This window comes from Lepeophtheirus salmonis, chromosome 4 (genome assembly GCF_016086655.4).
Source record: "Lepeophtheirus salmonis chromosome 4, UVic_Lsal_1.4, whole genome shotgun sequence".
Lineage (NCBI taxonomy): Eukaryota > Metazoa > Arthropoda > Copepoda > Siphonostomatoida > Caligidae > Lepeophtheirus > Lepeophtheirus salmonis.
In genome coordinates this window covers 52,405,907-52,426,183 of record NC_052134.2, presented here as the reverse complement: position 1 = coordinate 52,426,183, position 20,277 = coordinate 52,405,907, and the positions used below count along the sequence as shown (strand labels likewise).

Sequence of the window (20,277 nt, the reverse complement as noted above, 5' to 3'; positions counted from 1 at the left end):
GGCATGAATTTATTACATTCCGGATTTTCCTTGAATTTCATCTCTAAGACACTCAACAATCTCTCGTATCAAAGGTATGAGACTTAAATCGATTATTTCTATAGAGACTTAGACCCGTCAACACCTTTGTGTAATTGTAAGATTGCTACTACATAATAAATATTGTTTTTCCCTCCTTTCTTGTTTGAATTAAATAACAATGAATTATACGAAATCTTAGTGGACGTTGTTTTGACCAATCAAATTTGGGAAGAAAATGTTATTTCAAAATTCTTATATCGTATTTGTATAGTAAAATCCCATTTTATAAAATAAGTATGGAAAAGATCGACAACACGGAATCAATCGAAGTCGTCAGTGATGAACGCCTAAATGATGTTTCTGAAAGTTTAAAGAAGGCTCGTAGCACAGCCATGGATCTTCAAAAGAGTCTCATGAACTTTGGGCTATTTTGTGTAAAGTTTGGATCGGAACTCGAGACTCTACAAAAAAAGGTGGATGAAATGGAGGATAAATTCAAAATGGGAGTCAATGAGAGCAATTGAATAAAATACTATTTAACATTGATATATATGTATATAAATTAAAATATTTAACATATGAACAAATAAAAAAAAATCCCTATAACTATTTTTTTCCTTTGTTTTTTATGGCTTGTTGCCCTGAGAGCTTCACTTTTCCGGGAAGGTTCCTCGCCACATCTTGATCTTTCATGCTTTTAAATAAGTCCTTTTCACGTCCAGAGGATGATTTATCCAGCGCGAATAAACTGAGCGCCATTTTCGTTGCTTTACCCTTTTTACCCGTTCCAGGAGTTACCTTGACTTTGAATTTGTAGTTGGTCATGACTTGATAAGGTGCCACAATCGGCACACAAAATAAAAGTTCGTCCTCATCCACAGGAATACCTAAAAGTAAATAAATTAATCACTTCTCTGAACAAAAAGGATGGACCAACCTGTCAATGAGTCCAACATATCAACTTCATCAGAGACTGTCACTTTGTTATCAAAGTCCTCCAGTAAGTCCCCTTCCTCAAGCGTTTCACCACTCGTTTTGCTCTCCGTCTTTTTCACAATTGTAGTTTTGCGTTGCTGTCTTTCCTTGGCTCTCTGTCTCGCAGCTTTTTTTCGCAGCTTCTTTTTGAAGAGTAGCATTTTTTCTCTCTTGCTTCTTGGAGATCCCTTCCTTTGTTCTCTCTTGAAGGAGCTTCATACGGATTTCTTTTTCATCAGAGTCTTGATCTCTATATTTATCTTTCAATTTTTTCATTTTACCCTTTTTACCACGTATTTGCGTGTTTTTTTGAGGCATTGAGGACTCAACTCCTTCGGAGACTGATTTGAGAGAGTTTGAGGAATCTTTGAAGCTAAATGTTTCGGTCTCAGCAGTTGTTTGACTTTGAATATTAACTTTCATTTCTCCTTTTTTTCGAATAACCGATTTCTACATTTGTATCTGGAAAGCTTATTTCGTTATCATCACCAGATTCTACTTCTTCTTCAGCATCAATCACGGTTTGTGACGTAGGACTCATTTTAGATGTTTCCAAGTTATCAGTATTTTCATGATCAGAATCCTCTGAATTAGATGAAGTTTTATCAGGACTCTTGAGTTTCACATCAGATTCACGTTTTTTAGAATAATTTTCATCATTATTTCTGTTCTTTTCTTCCTCTTTTATCACAGAGAGTTCTGTTTCTTGAAGAGGAGCGGATTCGTCATCCATATTGTCGTCAGAAATATTAATTTCTTCATCATCATCATCATCTATTTTCTGAGTTATTTCTTCTTCGCCTTCGATGAGAGTTCGCACTTTTCGTTCATCTTTATGACGGGCAATAGACCCATCTTCCAATTTAAATAAAATACCAAATCCAAGAACTAAATGGCAAGGCGGTAAAAAGTTTTTCTTACCCCGAATAACAAAACTACCCGTTGTTAAATACTCTCCAGTAGGAGCAGTCTTTGAAACTTGCGAACTGTAAACCCACCATGCATTAGTAACCATTTTTGAATCCCACGCTGCCGAATAGCAAATAGCCATTGTACCCGCTTCATTAAGAGTTTTGGGTGGAACGGGTTTACCACTAGGATTTTTTATCACAACGGAGGTAGCACCATGAAGGTCAGCATGCACATAAATGTCATTCGTTTTCATATAGCGTTTAATGATAAACTCATTTTGCTGCATATCACGCCCCGCAATCACTAAATAATTTTCAGAGCTAATAAACCAATAAAATTTTTCAAACCAAAATGTTTTTCGAGCCTTAATAATAGTTGAGATAGCAGCTACTTCCTTGAGGGTTTGTTTGGTTTTACGTTCAGCTGACTTGATGGCTACGGATTGGGATTGAATGGTTCTGACTTCTTTAACAGCCGCAGCCTTCTTTTGTGCGTAATATTTCCGAGCATTCGCTTGAGCACTAAGTTCGATATTAATGTCAACCTCATACTCCTTACAAAGAGCCTCCGTTTCTTCATCATCACTATCATAAGTGTGAGAATAAGGATCACTTAAACGTAGACTAAAATTATTCGTCTCCAATTTAAGTTTACAGATCCGTTTTGCAACTGGATCTCCGTTAGATGAAGCATCGTCAATTAGCTCTTGAATATCGTTCCATGCAATTTGATTGGCCAAAGAACTCCGCATTACTTTAAGAGCATTTTCTACCAAGTCATTGTTCAGCTCAATGAGCTCACCTTTTCGTTTATCAATATTTTGTTCGTGTTGTAGTTTTACAATCCGCTCAGAGTGATCCTTTTTCACATTTTCTAGCTTTTTAAGAGCTAACTTTTCCTGTTGAAATGTCTTTAGGTCAATTTTTTGACTCTCAATTTTAGAGAAAAATTCATCAATACAATGGTCGAATGTAGGGAATTCGATACGTAGTTCTGAGTCTAATTTAGAGTGTTGCTCCATGGCAAAGGGATGGAACTCTGAGTATGTGAATAAATCACCATCTTTTTTCTGCACAATGATTGGAATTCGTGGTTCGTTTTGGGAAAAGAAAGTAGAGGCATGTTCCGGAGATAGGATTTGTTCTAGACTTGTTATGATTTCATCCGTGACGTCTTTTGCTTTAATATTAGGAGGTATGTTTTTAGATAGGAGGAAGTGTTCTAATAGAGCTGGGCCATAGGGAAATGAATGTATAACGACACGTTTGAGGGCATCACTTGGCTTGGCTTTCGATAATAAGTCTTTGATGGAGGAGGGGTCAAAAAGAGTCTTCTCCTCTTTAACGGGATAATTTTCTTTGACAACCATTTTATTGGAGTTTGGATTTCCTCGCTCCAAGAGTCGAGGGCGAAGTATGTTCATTATGAGGTAGTCTTTATCTGTAAGAATCAGATTTCCTTTGTCATAGAGCTCAAGGATAAGGCGGTAAAGGGCGTCCCCTGAGCCAAAGATTAATTCAACGACGCGATCGTTGCCCATTTGTCGAATACTCTCTAAACGCTTGTTATTGATATGCTTCCGTAACTTCATGGAGAATCCAGACGGAGCAGGGTTTTTACTACGCTCAAAACTGGTTTGATGAATCCGGATCCCGGATTCGATGAGTAAAACAACTTTCTCTTCCGTTCTATGAAGTTTTATTAAATAAGTTTTTTGATCAATATCGTAGACTTGATTCACTCGCATTCCGATGAGGCTCTGGAGCTCCAGGATCTCGGATATCAAGTCCAAAGTTGTAAAACGGTTCTTCATTTTCAATCAAATCCTCTTTATCTTACTACCGATGGGAGACACGCGGCGTTGACTAAAAGAAGACGTTTGTTGACTTCAATGGATAATGACGTAGAATATTTGTATGACGTAATAACTCCAATTATGTAACTTTTTTTTAGCTAGCTAACTAGGGAACAGGAGATAATTAGTAAATACATCATAGGGGAGACGGAGGCAAGGTGTCACAATACATATATGATATAATATACACTATATAATAATCAACTTTAAGTTATAAATTACACCATTATTTAAGGAGACGCCATTTTTAGGGCTTAAAGTTGATATTTTACTACATAAAGTGGACAAACTTTCAAAAAATTATGAAGAAACTCCAAAAAAATGGGTTAAGAATAAAAAAAAGACTTAACATCTGCATTGAATACTACTTGATACCAATTATAATTAAATAAAACTAATTTGTACTGAGAATCCCTTTGAATTTACTGATTTTTTTTTCTTTGATCGATTAGGGACGGGAAAAGTAGGATAATTAGAGAAAAATATCTTAACATTTCTATTGAAATAGTTGATTTTTATCTACACCATGGAAATAATATTGTATAACGATGTAATAACATATTTTTAATACATTTTAGGGTCAAATATATCATAAAACTAGGCCATAGAGGGATATATTTTTTAGTAGACAGTAAGGTTTGTGTCATTTTATTCGTTGGTCCCATTTTGACATCCAATAATTCACTATTTTTCTTAATATTATTGGAAAAAAAGTTTTCATTATTACAAAATTGGCTTGTTTAGGGCCCCAAAATGGCGGAAATCAATAACGTTTACGTCACGTGAAAACGCTCTATAATGCCCACTAATTTAGCAGAATTATAATTTTGATATTTTGAGAATATTTTATGGTTAAATTATAATAGTTAATTAATATAAATTTATGTATACATTCACTTATTCATTATTAATACATTATTCGCCTACAGATTGATCTAAATTATTTCCTAATTTGAGAGATAATTCTGCCACTTGAGTTTAGTTATCCATTCATTACTACTAAAAAACTTACTTAACCTTATTACTCGGGAACTAATCCGATTCACTTAACTATTTTCACTTAAGTTCACTAATCTTTTTTTAATTAGAGCTCATGAAACATTAGTTTTTATTGTCCAAATATCTATTTTTCTAGAAGTATAACCGTAAATGTAGGCACTTTCTTATTCAGAACTTAAAAATTTCTAATTCTTTTTTTATTTTGTAAATTTATATACTGTGAATATGTATTCATTACATGTAAGTTAGAATTTTACATAGGCCCTTATTCTGAATAAGTATCTTAATTAGCTAGAGCTTATTTTCCCTATAAATAAAAGGTTTACCTATAATTAAAATATAATAACCATAACTAAAGATTTCCCGTTGTTTGATAGTTAATATATAAATCGATCCATAAATTGTCTATAGGTTAAGCTAATATTGGGAAACAAATTTTTGTGCGAATATCTTTGATAATATGTAATTAAAAATTGTAAACTAACCTATTGGTACAAGGTTGTAAAATGATTAATGCCGTATGTCATATGTAAGGGGCGTCCGCAGGGTGTGAACTGGAGGGGCTGTAGCCCCCCCCCCCTATTAAGGATTTTTTTCTTTTTACTAGAAAATTTAATATTTGAAATTTAATTTAATTTATCAAAAAAATTTAACTTTCTCCAAACAGCTATGGATTTTTGAATTTTATTTCCAAAAAAATTAATTTTATATGAATAGCTATGGATATTTGAAATTAAAAATTTTTATTACAAAAAATTTAATTTTTTGTGAACCACAGAGAATTTTTGAAATTTTTTTCTAAAAAATTAAATTATCTACGAATACTTATGGATTTTTGAAATTTTTCTCCAAAAATGCTAAATTTTGAATTTTTTTCTTAAAAATTAAATTTTTTGTGAATAGCTGTTGATTTTAGAATTTTTTTTCAGTCAATTTAACATTTAAATTTTTTTTTCAAAAAGTTTAATAATTGGATTTCTTTGAAAAAACGAGAAATACGAGTTTAATTCGTTCTGTGAGCAATCAATTAATTTTTTAATTGGATTTCTATTTTTAATTGAGAATTGTACACCTTTAGTTTAATAAGAGCAGACTTGCATCATCGAGAAATTGTTCTTGTACATACTTTATTTTCGCTCATTTTTTAGTGTCAAAACGCAATGTTCTAACTACGGGGAGGGGGCATTAGAGAAGTGTGTCATATGAACTTTCCCCACATTACGTATATTTTTTAAATATACGTCATCAATATCATATCAAATTCTATGAGGTTTGTCGTGATACAAGCTTCCTGCATCAACCTTTCCTTTAGGATGATTCCATAGAAAATCTAAAGTGATTGATGAATTATGTATAGGGGCTGTTTAACGTCCAGCACGACTCATCTGCAGATAAACGACACTAGTATCGCGCAAAACTCAATAGCCTGTTAAACAATAATAATGAGTGGACACATTATGGAATGTAATAACTATAAGCTCAAAGTAAAGCTTATATCACAAAAAAATGATTTCACGTAGAATTTTAAATTTTCTTTGATATAAATTAGACTTCATTAAACTTTTAGTGTTTAAAATTTGAGATAATGTAAGGGTTTGACTGGATTAAGGGGGTCCTATTGCCTATTCTAAATACATGGCGCTAGTATTACAGCAAAACTCTTGTTCTTTATAGCATGGTTTACGTTTTACAACTTGGTTTATAGCCTTAATCCACCCTGCCCTGTTCCACAAAGGAACGTCAAAGTAGTGTTACTTATCGTTTGAAACCACACAGTTTTTCAGAGTAGGATAAATTAATGTACTCCCTAATGGTGATTGAATAAATAAAATAATCGTCAGGGTAGTTAATTTTTGGAGGTATTTCAGGGTGCACTACAGTGTGCCGTGGAACACACTTAGCCAAATGCGGATATATATTCCATCAACACTAAGTGATTTTTGTCTCCAAAGAATTGAAACCAAATCCAATATTGTTACTGAACTAAAGTCTCTAGAGATATTCATATAATCTTTTGAAATATAAGATTCATTATTCACGTTTCAATAGGTTTTTTTTTGCTTTTAAACAGATGAAAAATCAAAGTGTCATTCACTTTGATATAAAATCCTTAAAAATATGGGTTCATTGGTCTTTACATGGAGTTTTCGTTAGATTGGATTTTGTTGAATAAAAAATAAGTTGCACATTTCTGTAATGATTAATACATTTGAAAGAAAAGGAATATATTTCTGTTGGATTTCTATTTTTCTTTTCATACTCAAAACGTGGCTTACGCTTTAAGTAAGTTTAAAAAACTCAACACAACTAATTTGCAAACGAAAAAAAAACAAAAACAAAAAAAAACGAATGACATATTCCTAGTCATTTTAGAATTAAGGATCAACATCTAAATAATTCATGTCTATTTCCTTGGAATATATGGTGTGGATTTGTCTCAAATTATAATTGGAGTTGTAAAAAAATTGAGCTAAACGCGTGCAAGATTTTCTTGAAGTTGGTACTCTGAAGAGAGCTTATTATTTGTCAAAACAGTTATCATTATTATTTAATTTTTGAAGAGAGATCATCTAAGTTTAAAGTAGTCACAGAGCCCCGAATTTTCACAACATATTTATTGATTTTGATCAAAAACCACATATTTTGTAGCATATTTAAAATAGTAATTTATTCAAAAATTTCTACTATTGTGTAGGGAGTTTTACCATAAAAAAAGTCTACTATTTGCCGGGGCGTAACTAGCTTTCATTATTCAGAGGGGGGCTTAGGCCCCAAAATTGATTAACATCGTTATATAATTAATTATAAAAATAGATTAGATATATATCACGGCGTTACCTGTATTTTGTTGTCAGTTGTGGATTCCCTCCTCTCGCTTGATACGTCATGGCTATTTCATAATGTATTATTTTTGATAAATAAACGAAGTAGTAAGTTATTCTAGTCCTTTATATACTGGTCATCTTATTATTTATATGATTAAATTTTGGCTATCATATAGTAATACAACTTAATAGCTACCCTTTTAAAAGATTATAGTATTGCTAGGTAATATTCTATTAAATAAAATACAAGGTAGATTTAAATATTACAAAGTATATTTTAAAAATGGTGATGAAGAAATAATATATGACGGGGATAGTCAGGAGTAAATAAGAGATAAATAGCAGTTGGTAATGATTTGGTTAACTACCAGATGATTTCGGGCTTTTTTTTTCTTTTCGTGATGTGTGACACAATAAAGGTAACAACATGAATCATGATATACTAGCAGAGGATGACCGTGTTGCAGGGCTGGTTAGAGGGAAATAGAAACACGGAATGAAGGTGGAAGAAAAGAGAGAGAGGGGGAAGTAGAAAGAGACAGAGGGAGAAGTGAAGAGGGAATGAGACATATAGGAAAGAAAGAAAGAAAATGAGGTTTTATCTTGCTCAAAAACAGGGTCTTATTTACCTCGGAGCCAAAAAACATTCTTCAAATTGTCAGGAGTACAATCTTAATTTTCATTTTTTTTTTAATTTTTAAATACGGGAAGGGCATATTTTATACAACTCTAATTATAATACACATTTATACCCAAAAATAAAATAATATACAGTAATAGCTTGCCATATGAGTTTAATTTAGCTTGAAGCGGCTCTGGAGTATCGTCGCCCGCTCTAAACTATCTTGTATCTCAATAAAAAGTGGTATGTTTGGGCACTCGTATCTCAAGGTATCACTGTTGATATCCTTGACCAATAATGCAAATTTGGTGTGCTTTTTAGGTGGCCCATAATTTGTCATTGGTAGTATAAAGAAGGAATTTTCTTTTCCTTAGCAGTTGTCATTATTATTTAATTCTTAAGTAATGAACATCCTTTCCTAAATAGATTCAATTACATTCAAAACCTGTTTGAACGTTCGTGTGTGCTTAGCGGATCTAAAGAAACGTTATTCTTTCTCTCCTTCAAAACATTCTTCAAATTGTTAGGGTTACCATGTTGATTTTCGAATTCTTTTCTTTTTTAACATGCCCATTCTACTTTCATCACTGTCCTTTGCTATAGTTGATGCTCATTGCTGCAGACTGGAGATATTAATTCTTTCAGCCTTCCAATAGCGAAGTCCCAATCAAAGTTCCTTTGTTGTCTCTAAGTATTTTTTTATCTAACTGAAGAATAAATTACATACTTCACAAGGTAAAACCGTAAAATAAACATTAATTGAACTATCTTAAAAGTGACATCCTGATGGAAAAAAAGGTTTCCCGAAGCTAAATAAATCTTTTCGTGTGTTTCGATATAAAACAATTTTTCAAATATCAAACTATGTAAACGAATTGAATAAATGGTTTTTTGTATTTTAGAAATTGAAGCACTTGACGGATTTTCATAAATCGCACCATAAACAACTCATGAACTAAATTGCAATTCGTTATTTTATTTATAATAGTATGGTAAACCATTTTTGGCTATATTTATTTTCGACGGCAAATGCTCGTTCCTCACTACTCCAACGCATGACCGAAATAGTATATGTCGGTCCTTATTTAGACTTAGAACTCTCAGTCCAATAATTTTATTTCCATTTACGACCATTGTCCTTCCAGACCGTGGTGCATCATTGACTTCAAAATTACAGGAACGTAATCGAACAAATCAAAATTGAACAAAAACCAGTAACAGCATTCACATGTTCAGCTCCCGGGCTTGCATTTGCCCCTTGTTCGAAGAAAAACATGGCGTATTTTCTCTATGCTGGTGTCCGTCCTTGACGCGCGTTTAAATAATACTGTGTCAAACAATCACCAAACTGGCTGAAAAGTTTTTTGGCCTTATATTTCTAACACCATCTAGGGTAAAACCGATCAAGCTTATACAATGAGAGATACACATTGCTAAAGCCATGTATTGGAAATATAAAGGATTTTTTTTTTTACAATTCCTTTTATTTAGCAAAAACTATTCACATGTTCATAATCAGTATATATATATATATATAGTTTTTGTGTGTGTGTGTTTGTCCTCTATTACTTAATAGAGTTATAAAAAAAGAAAGATTACCCTGAATGACGTCACGAAGGATCGATTTAACATTCTTTAAGGGCCTACATGTGGGACTGTACCCGGCTGGATTGTACTGGACTGTTGTCCAAATAATAACCGGCACAACACTAATAGCAATTGACTATATTTCCCAAAAAACTTTAGAATCTTGCTTCTGGAAAAAAAAAAAAATATGTTGCTGCATCCTTTACACGTCGTTACCTTGATCGTAGCACGCAACCTTTCCTCCAAAAAGAAAAGAAGAAAAAAGGGCCGAAGTTATCTGGTAGTTAGCCAAATAAGTCAATCATTGTCATTTTATTTCTTCCCCATTTTAAAAATAAATTACATATTATTAAAATCTATATAGTATTTTATTCGATACTGTATTATAATATTAATGCTTCGTAATATTCCATTAAAAGAGTAGCTACACATTTGTATTTGTGCACAATAGCCAATATTTATTTATAGAAATAAGAAAATGGCGAATATATCTATTCTATAAACAACGAGGGATCGACAAGAAATTGTATTCCTGTTCTTTTGAAAACGGAGCATAAGGATAGAGTAACTTATAACTTTGTGTATTTATCAAAAATAATAAATTATGATGTAGTCATGACGTATCATGGGATAAGAGGGAATCGAGAGCTGACAATATAATAAATAGGATATTTTTGTGTTAGCGAGGTAAAGCCGTGCTTATGATGTACGAGGGTGGTTTGAGAAGTGCCAGTTACTCACCAAAGTTTCGTCCATTTTGGACTCACAGTTGTTATGGAGCAGTCATTTGATTAAGTTGATGTGAGTGTCATTTGAAAAGGGACAAAAACTGGGAAAGTAATGGCGACAATTTTTTGGGAAAGTCGTGGAGTTATTTTAATCGATTATCTTTCAAAAGAAAGAAAAAAACCGTAACAGGAGCAGACTCCGCTTCATTATTTGACATGCTGAACGCAGATTTTCGTCAAATGAAGAGGCAATCACCTTCCCGAAGAATTATTTTTTGCAGAGGGAAACGCCGAGTACTATTTGGATGGGTTAAAGAGATGGGAGCATCCCTGTATGTTCAGTTACAAGGAGACTATGTCTTGTATCTTGGTTATATCGGAAACTCTTCATACCATCATCGTATTTGAATAAGTATTCTACGTTAATAATAACAATAATGAAAGAAAATAATGTAAATTGAAACTTGGATTTCTTGCACCTTTCTATTCTATTTCAAATATACAATATAAGTATATGAATATACTACACAATATCTCAAAGAAAGGATACTTCTTAAAGGATAATATTAGGTTTCATTTTATTCAGAATAGAACCTATTTTATATATGGATGTACCTATGTAGAAGGGATCCTTTTCATTTCATCCAAACAATGAAATTAAGTTTTTTCCCCTTATTTTTTTTTCGAACATTTTTTTCCTTCTTTCTAATTATTCAAAAAGAAAATTTAATCTATTTCTTACATTCAAACTACATACAAAGGTCTAATCTCAACGCTTATTATTGTAGATCTCATTCAAATACATATATACTGTTATGTACTATCAAACTTCTTAGAAATTGAGTGTTAAATAAGCAGTAATATTGAGCAGAAATTGAGCCCCAAAAAATGAACGGATAACATGAAAGAACTTTGAAAAGCGTTCATTTTCCCGCTCCTATTTGAATTGTCTTCATAGACAAATTTTACTCGTCTCAAGGATAAATGATAAAACAAGTGGGGAAATGACTACCGCATTAACAATTTTTCTCCCAATTTAATTGACTATAATAATAATTTTTTGTCTGCACTGATGATATCATGAATTAGTATATAGACCGTAGTACTTAAGGGTTGACGAACACAAAAACTTTGCTTTAATAATACACGTCGTTATCTTCCTTGTATCATGCAACCTTTCTTTCAAAAAGAAACAGAAAAAAGGTCAAAATCCTCTGGTAGTTAGCCAAATAAGTAAATCATAACAATTACTATATATATCGTATGCACTCCTAGAATATCACCGTCATATATTATTCCTTCACCATTTTTAAAATATATTTTGTAATATTTAAGTCTAAATTGTAATTTATTCGTTAGATTATTATAGTATTGTTTAGTAAGCTTTTAATTTGTATTACTATATCATAGCCAAAATTTATTCATATAAATAATAAGATGACCAATATATATATTTATTTACACGATGAGGTATCAACAACAAATTGTATTCCTGTTCTTTTGGAAACGGAGCATATGTATAGAATAACGAAGAGGAGTCCTTGAGAATAACTTACTACTTTGTTTATTTATCAACAAGAATTAATTATGAAAATGCCGTGACGGTTCGACGCAGAGGAGGCAATCGACACCTGACAACAAAATACTTAGGGTATTTTTGTGTTAGTGAGGTAACGCCGTGAATATAGGCGATATCCCCTTAACAAATCCTCAGTGACCCTCTTTATTTATCATGAGCACACTCATATGTAGTTACATTATATATCCTGTGAAATTTGTGCATCTCATCCCCTGGTCCCCCTCTGGATATGAATAAATAATGGGCCTGTAATATTATGAAATAAAATTATATAATTCAGTAAAAGTTGTACTTAGACACCAACGACAATAATTAATCATAAAAAGATTATAATTGAGTAAAAACCTATTCCTCAAACAATCCATGATTTCTGTTTATAATAATTTACAAAAAACAGCATACAAATGAAATTACACGTCGGAATCAAGTCATTTCATCACAGAGGATTTTGTTTTGGATTTTTTGAGTTTTTTATTCATAAAATGTGGTAGTATCTGATTGTCAGTAGTGTCAGCTCTGACGGATTGTGATGGCTTCAGAGCAATCAAGTTGATGGGTTGTTTGGAGGATGAGTTCATGGAAGACGAGGATTCACTTCCACTACTCCCAGGTACGGGTGGTAATTCGTATCCAAGACTATAATTAAATAAATATATAAGTAATATAAAGTAAGAGGTTGTGTTGAGTATTATTCATATAAATAGTTACGATTATTTTTCTTTATATTGTGTACAAGTTGTGATTTGTACAAACAAATTTTATCATTATATATATTCTTCTAGGGGGATTGCGGCTTGGTTTTTAAAAAAAAATTTGAAAAAAAATTCTAAAAAATTAAATTTTTGTTACAAAAAAAATTGAAATTAAAATTCATACATTACATTTTTAGAAAAAAAAAATCCACATGTATTCTCAAAAATTAAATTTTTGGAAAAAAATTCCAAATATTAATGTGGACAATATATATATTTTTTGTAATATATAATATTATATTCAGCCAGAAATACTCAAAGTTATTCTCCGTTTTTTATGAACAAAATCAAAGGTTAAATCAGGTTTTGAATATAATTGAATGTAGTAGAAAAGGAAGTTAATCATTCAGGAAGTAAATCATAATGACAACAGCAGAGGAAGGGAAAATTTATTATTCAGATTACCAACTTAAAAAAACACAAAAACGGATGAGCTAAAAATACAGTAGATTTTAATTTCTAGGTATCAATGAGTAATTTTGATTAAAATGGTCTAAAAACCATTGTTATTAGGAAATTCAATTATCTGTCATGTTCGTTAGATGGTGGTTTTTTTAAGACTATTTTAATAGAATATGTATAATTTGCTTGTACAAGTTACAACTTGAACAATATCACATGATAAGCTAGATTTTTTTATTAGAAAATAATGTGTATTCTTAGATTCTTTTTATTAAAAGACAAAGAAAATATTTATCCAACAATTATAAACATGGCTATGACTTCACTAATACAAAAATATAATGTCCTGGGAATGTCTCCTATTACAAAAGTAACGTTGAAGGATTTGAATAAATTTCCATATTTTTTTAAAGTAATTAGTAAAAAAACAAAAAACAAAACAAAACATGAGAATAGAAAATTTCAATGCAATTTCATCTCTTGTTTAACAATATATGCAACATGGAAGGTGAAACACAAAAAGTGCATTGAAATGCAACATCTTACTCATAATTTTGAATTTTTATATCATCTAGAGACATCATAACCAGGCTGCATGCAATGTTTTTGAAAGTGAGGAGGACAGTGCGGGCCCGTTGCAAGAGGGATATGTCAGACAGAAAAATGTCATATCAATGGGAAATTTGTTATATTTTGTGCAAAATACCAAGGTTATAATTGAAAAATTAATCTAATCTAAGACAGTGGTTCCCAACCAGGCGTGTCCGCTGTTGCTAGGCTGGAGTTGTTATAACCAAATTTTGAAAAAAATCAAATAAATAGTAATTTTTTTTGTGAATCGCTGTGTATTTTACATGTTTTTTCCAAAAAAATTTAATACATAAAATTTACTTTTTGAATTTTGTTTCCAAAAAATTTAATATTTTGAGAAAAACTGTAAATTTTTGAATTTTTTTTCAAAAAACCATTTTTATTTTTTAAATTAGATTTTTGAAAAGTTTTTGCAAAAAAATAAATTTTTTAAAACAATAAAATTTTCGAAGCAGCTTTGATTCTTTGAATTTTTTTTTCCAAAAAACTTAAAATTTGATTATTTTCTTTTAAACAAGTAAATGATTGAAATTTTTTAATAAAAAATTTTTTGTAAATAACTTTAGATTTTTGAAATTTTTTTCCAAAAAATTTCATTTTTTTTTTTTTTGTGTGAACAACGGTGAATTTTTGAAATTTTTTTCCAAAAATTAAATATTTGAAATTTTTTTCTAAAATGTTTAGTATTTTAAATTTAATTTTTGAAATTTATCGTGAATAGTTATTAATTTTGAAAATTTTTTCAAAAAACTTAAGGTCTGAAAAAAAAATTTTCAATGTTTTTTTTTTGTGGATTTTGATTTTTTTTCCGAAAAAATAAAAGTTTTTGGTGAATAATTTTAAATTTTTGACATAAAATTTGATTTTTTTTTCCAAATATTTTAGTATTCAAAGTTTAATTTTTGAAATTTTTTGGGAATTATTATTTTTTTTTTTTTTCAAAAAAAATCCAAAAACCAAGCCATCGAGCCAAAGAAATATCTTCAAGACAACTGCTGCGTTTTGCCAAATCGTTTGGATCAAGTCAATGATGTAATTAAGTAATCATCTAATTTTTGTAATCCCTGTAATTAAGATCCATGTCAAAGGAACTTATGAGTAAGCGTACTTATGTATTACAAGCAAAATATAATTACACATGTTAGAGTAGCAAAACCTGGACTTGTTAATTAATGTATAGTTTCACATTACTGTAAAAAGGTTTAGCGATTATTTTTTGATATTCTAGTTCCAACGTCCTTGTTACGTAAACAAACTATAATAATCATTTAGTTATTTCATCATCATGAGCGAGCAACAAGCAAAAAGACAATGCATCTCAGATCTTCTAGATGCTGGAGTTGATGTGAGGAAGATTACAGACAATGTTAAGTGTTCTAGGAGACTGGTTTTTAAGTTGGTGAAGATGAAAAAAAAAGAAAGAAAAGACCAGTATACAACAAGGCAGTGGAAGGCATAATTTAAAGAGGGATATGAAGTTCTTGTTAAGTTTGGAGAAGAGTATAAAGGAGGATCCCCCTAAGTCGATGAATTGTCTCGCGAACAATTTCTCTGTGGCTCCTAGAACCATTAGGAGGAATATAAAGAACAACTGGAGATTATTTTCTTTCATAAAGACCCCATATCAAATTCTGACAGAGGGCATGAAAGCCAGAAGATTCTAGAGGTGCAATAAAATCCTGACATGGATCAAGGCAAATGAGTCAATTGTGAACATTTTCTCGAGCAAGAGGATTTTCACAGTTGATCAATTCCACAACCGTCGGAACGCCCGCTGGCTTACAGGAACCGAAGAAGAGGTCCAAGGGCTTGACCAAACCAAATATCTGGGCCACACAATGGTCTTCGGCGTTGTGATCCGTTCTTTTCAAGGCTGGACAAAAAATCTACTATAAGGTCTTCAGATACATCATCTTATTGTAGCTGAAGAACAACTATCTGGAGGGTAACAACGTATGGAATCAACACAGCCCCCTCTCACACATCTGCCGAAAGTTATACGCAGATAACCTGGCTTAATTCTGGGCCAAAGGGATATGGCTCCTTCCTCACCAGATTTGAACCCACTAGGCACTAGGAATTTGCCCTCAATGGCTGCATGGCCTTCAGGCGACGTATAAAGGCTATGATTGATCATGATAATGGCCATATTGACGAAAAAAAGTTTTGCAAAAACATTGTCTACATGTTTTGTTAGAATTTTATTTTTGCCTGTTATTGAAAATATAACATTATTGCTGTATTTCTAAATCCATCTCTCGAGTCTACGTTTTGCTACCCTACCCTGTACATAATTTGATAATTAGGAATGATATAATTGACGGGAAGTAATATTTTATAGTCCACTACATTTTATTAGGAATTATTTGAATCATAACTATTTTTTTTGGAAAAAAAAAATTAGAACAAATTATTATAATTAATACTTGTAATACAATCAAATTCAAAGTTATTCCTAATTAGCTACCGGAACTTATTTTCTACAACAATTACAAACATACATATTACATCATTACATCGACCACAAAAGGAAAATGGAAAATACCGTTTATTTCAAGCACAATGCTTCTCTAATTATCTAATTATGTACTTGTAGATACTGTCCCATTTATATATTAGATATAATACACAATAAGTAATAAGCATAGCTGTAAATTCTAAGTAATTTTCTCGCATGTGGGGTTTTTATGAAGTTGGTAACCTTGAAAGTGTTTTATTTTCTAAGCATTTTATCATCATGCTTATAGTTTCGAGTCTTGATAATATCTAAGTATATTGAGCGTTTAACTTTGATAGGTGGATGAGTAAAAGCGGATTACCACAAATATAATGTCTCTACAGGTATAATTGTATCGACAATTTCTTTCGAATCTTTATTATCTTCAAACCATAACAATTTCCCATTTCAAAATAAAAATGTTCTGTGATTAAAAATGTGTTTTGTTGGTATGAGTGAAAGCTATGATACATTAAATTTTGGAAGTGCAAAAGTTATTAGCCTCTCATATTTTTCCCCAAAAAGATATATTTTAAGTCACCGAATTCTTTAAATTGAGAAATGAGTATTGTATCCATTGATTCCCCATGATCATATCCAAGGAGCATGAATGCAGCCGTTCCACTGTTTATCGTGTCAGGGACTTATTCACCACCACCATGGTCTTGGGCGTTGTGGCTAGCACAGGCCAAGTCTGCCATCCCATTTTTGTGGAAAGGAAGAAGCGGCTCAATGCAAATGCTTACATTGAACTTTTGGATGAGAAAGGGCTATCTTGAGCCAAAGAAAAGTTCAGGGACAACTTTTTTTCCACTCAAGATGGAGATCCGTGTCATCACACTACTAAGACCTAGTCCTTCCTGAAATACAACTTTTCAAACTTTTTGGACCCGAACATGTGGCCGACCTCCTCTCCAGAGGCAACCCCCTGCGACTACCCTATCTAGGGGCGTCTGGAGGAGAGTGTGTGTTCTACAATTCATAGGAGTGTCCAGTCACTGGAGGTTTCCATCAACAAGGAGTAGACCAAGCTCGGGTCTGACTACATACCCAAGGATCGCTAAAGATTTAGGCCTTTTATTTAGGCAATTATTATAGCTGAGGGCTCACATATTGAATAAAAGTTCTGCTAATCACTATTTGATTTGATTTTGAAGTATTAATGTCCTCACCTTGTTTCAATTTTACTCCTGAAGAATAGAAAATAATGAAATGTGTACCACTATATAAGATCAACCCTGTATATTAACGAAAGAAGTGTTTGGAGGAAGAAAAATGCCAAGTATAACCTCAAAAGCCGTCGAGCATGGGGTGGAACATAATGCTTTTGGGGGTTCCTCTACTAAAAGGAGAGGACGACTTCACTGCGTCAAAGGTACTATGATCAGAGCCATGACATGGAAAATCTTAGACGACAACCTCCTTCCCTCAGGGAAGGGCACTGAAAATGTGTCGTGTACTGGGTATTTTTGCACGAGACTGGCTTAAAATATACGGCCATGCCAATAAAGGATTGCCTCAAGAAGAAGCACATTAAGGTGAAAAAGTTACAAAATTGGCAAAGGATCACATACTATTCCTTCCATTTTTTGTGCAATCCTTGCTGGGCTCAGACTATAATTAATTGAAGCTAATCTAATAAAACGTTATGATAGCCACGTAGCTCTCCTTCTGAACATTCTTTAAATTGTCAGATATGCAATGTCGTCATGTATATATATATACATATATATTTAAATATAGCAAGTGCTTAGAATTAACAACTTTATTAATAAATATATCATACCCAGAGCGTGATCGTGATTTGAAGGGTGGAAGAGCTTGAAAACGATCCAAGCTCTCAGTTCTAGACCTTTTGGGTCGAGCTAAAAGTTGTAATGACGACAAATTATCTAATGACGATTTAGGGTTCGAGAAAGATCTAAGGCGTGAAGGATGATTGCAACCACGGTATTTGAGTTTATTGGCCTTGAATATTTCAGCCTTTAAATCCAGTAGCTGAAAAGTAAAAATTACATTATTATACCTATGTGGTACATTAAAAGGGAATTAACACATTTTAAGGTAAATTCTTACATCACATGATCGTCGCCCGTCATAACTGATTAATTGTGGAATGAAGCAATATAATATTTATTTGAAAGTCTCTACATATTGTGATCTTCAAGTTTTTTAATTCAAAAGTTGGGAATGGTTAACAGCTTAATATCATTTAATTTAAATTTAACCCATCAGAGTTCAGAACAATAGCAAGGGGCATGAGAATAAGAGATAAATTGACAAATTACAAAAGAAAATACTTAATTTTGTATGTTTTGATTGAATAAAACTGTTCAACAATTCTTATTTCGAAAATGAAGAGGTTCAGTGACTTGAAACGTTTCTAGTTATTGGGTAGGCAAATACCAAGTAGATTACGTGCATCCATAATGTATTTATAAAAATTATATTGCGGGAATATAAACTAATATACTATGCCATTTTCCTTTTTTAGAAACTAAGAACCCTTTCAAATCACGTAACCTCTTCATGATGAATAAGATGAATAATTGTTAATACTGGAAGATCAAAATATATTAATTAGTCCATTCTAAATTCCGATATCGATACGACGTTAGATGAGCAAATTCTTCTAAATACTAAATTATACTTTATACTAAATTATGAGTAGAGTTCAAAAAAAAAAAAAAAAAAAAAAAAATTCCCGGTGAGTGCCGATCACTCTAAAATTTTGTTCCTTTGCTATATTTTGTATTAGGTTGACTTTTAGGTTCTGAGGCCCTTGCTTACTTGGTGGTTGACGCAATTACAATAAAAAAATACAGAGTGCCAACAAAAATCAAGTATTTGATCAGTTAGTGGCTTTTTTGTACACTTTAATTTACATATTAGACATCCCCGAGTACGAAAAAAAGTCAACCATCGCATCACTAATAGTTTTTTTTTCATTAAAGTCACAAAAATTCTACCTGTTGCTTTGGAGTGTATTTTATATCCTCAGAAATGACCCTGTTTCCCCGTAGTTACCATACTCTCATACTTATAACTTGAGTAGTGAGTTTTGTTGATGTGAGTGAGCAGGCCCGCAGTTGCTATCTGGTTCCATTGTTTTATTGTATCAGCATCTTGTTATTGGCAATATATAATAAAGAATAGTGATATAACTGATCAAAGGACTCGTACCAACAGTTTTATTCTATCTTTGCTTAAACGTAAATCTATATCCATTTTTATCGTAACTCTATGAATGATATTATTAAAGAAGACAATTTTTACATGCCGGGAATCCTTCTTTTTCAACAAGACTACATAATTGCAAGACTACAATGCAAGAGTGGTCCTTACCTCATTTCTTTGTTCCTGATTTTCTTTTTGGAGCAGAAAGATCCGGCCCTCCGCCTCTTCCATTCTTCGTAAATAAACAGTTTCTAATCGACGAAGGGATTCGAGTGATACGCTGGAAGTAATGATTGAACCGGATTTGGGATCAACTTGAGAAGGGAGAGGAGTTCCCCTATTTTCTAAACGTGGAAGGGATTTGAAACGCTCTGCTCCTCGTTCTTGTAAATCTTTTCTAGACATAATATAATGGAAATATAAGAAGGATATAAATTATGTACAAAAACGGTGGAGTAAGTTAAAATTAATAGTTGCTTCTGTACTTTCTGTCTGTCTGAGTAATAAATTAAACGAGAGAGAGAGAGAGAGAGAAAACTATAAATAAATGCAAAATACACATTTGGTTACGTTTACGGCACCAACCAACATACAAGCATCTACCGGGTGTAAGTTAAAAAAATATGTAGTTTTTATATTATTATTCTTAAATGGTTTATATTTGTTGCAAAAATATTATTTTATAGAAAACTATCTTCAAATCTTTTGCTATTTCTTAAATCAATTATTTGACCATCAACTATTACCATGGCGGT

The 20,277-nt window shown here is 32.0% G+C and overlaps 2 protein-coding genes across 2 annotated transcripts in view; both read right to left on the bottom strand.

The window, feature by feature from the left end:
- Window positions 1-556: 556 nt before the first annotated feature.
- Clbn (Nuclear export mediator factor NEMF homolog Clbn) lies at window positions 557-3,821 on the bottom strand. The gene is given in 4 exon segments (XM_071888037.1): window positions 557-908; window positions 959-1,124; window positions 1,126-1,412; window positions 1,414-3,821. Coding segments are annotated over 4 exon segments (3,042 nt in total). The 5' UTR covers window positions 3,722-3,821; the 3' UTR covers window positions 557-627.
- An 8,536-nt stretch (window positions 3,822-12,357) lies between these two features.
- LOC121116187 (uncharacterized) overlaps window positions 12,358-20,277 on the bottom strand; it is a 63,962-nt gene continuing 56,042 nt past the window's right edge. Inside the window, exons 4-6 of the mRNA XM_040710427.2 lie at window positions 19,691-19,919; window positions 18,132-18,343; window positions 12,358-12,739 (exon numbers count right to left, since the gene is read on the bottom strand). Of these exons, the coding sequence (XP_040566361.1) occupies window positions 12,532-12,739; window positions 18,132-18,343; window positions 19,691-19,919 (649 nt within the window). The 3' untranslated portion in view covers window positions 12,358-12,531. The remainder of the gene's footprint in view (window positions 12,740-18,131; window positions 18,344-19,690; window positions 19,920-20,277) is intronic.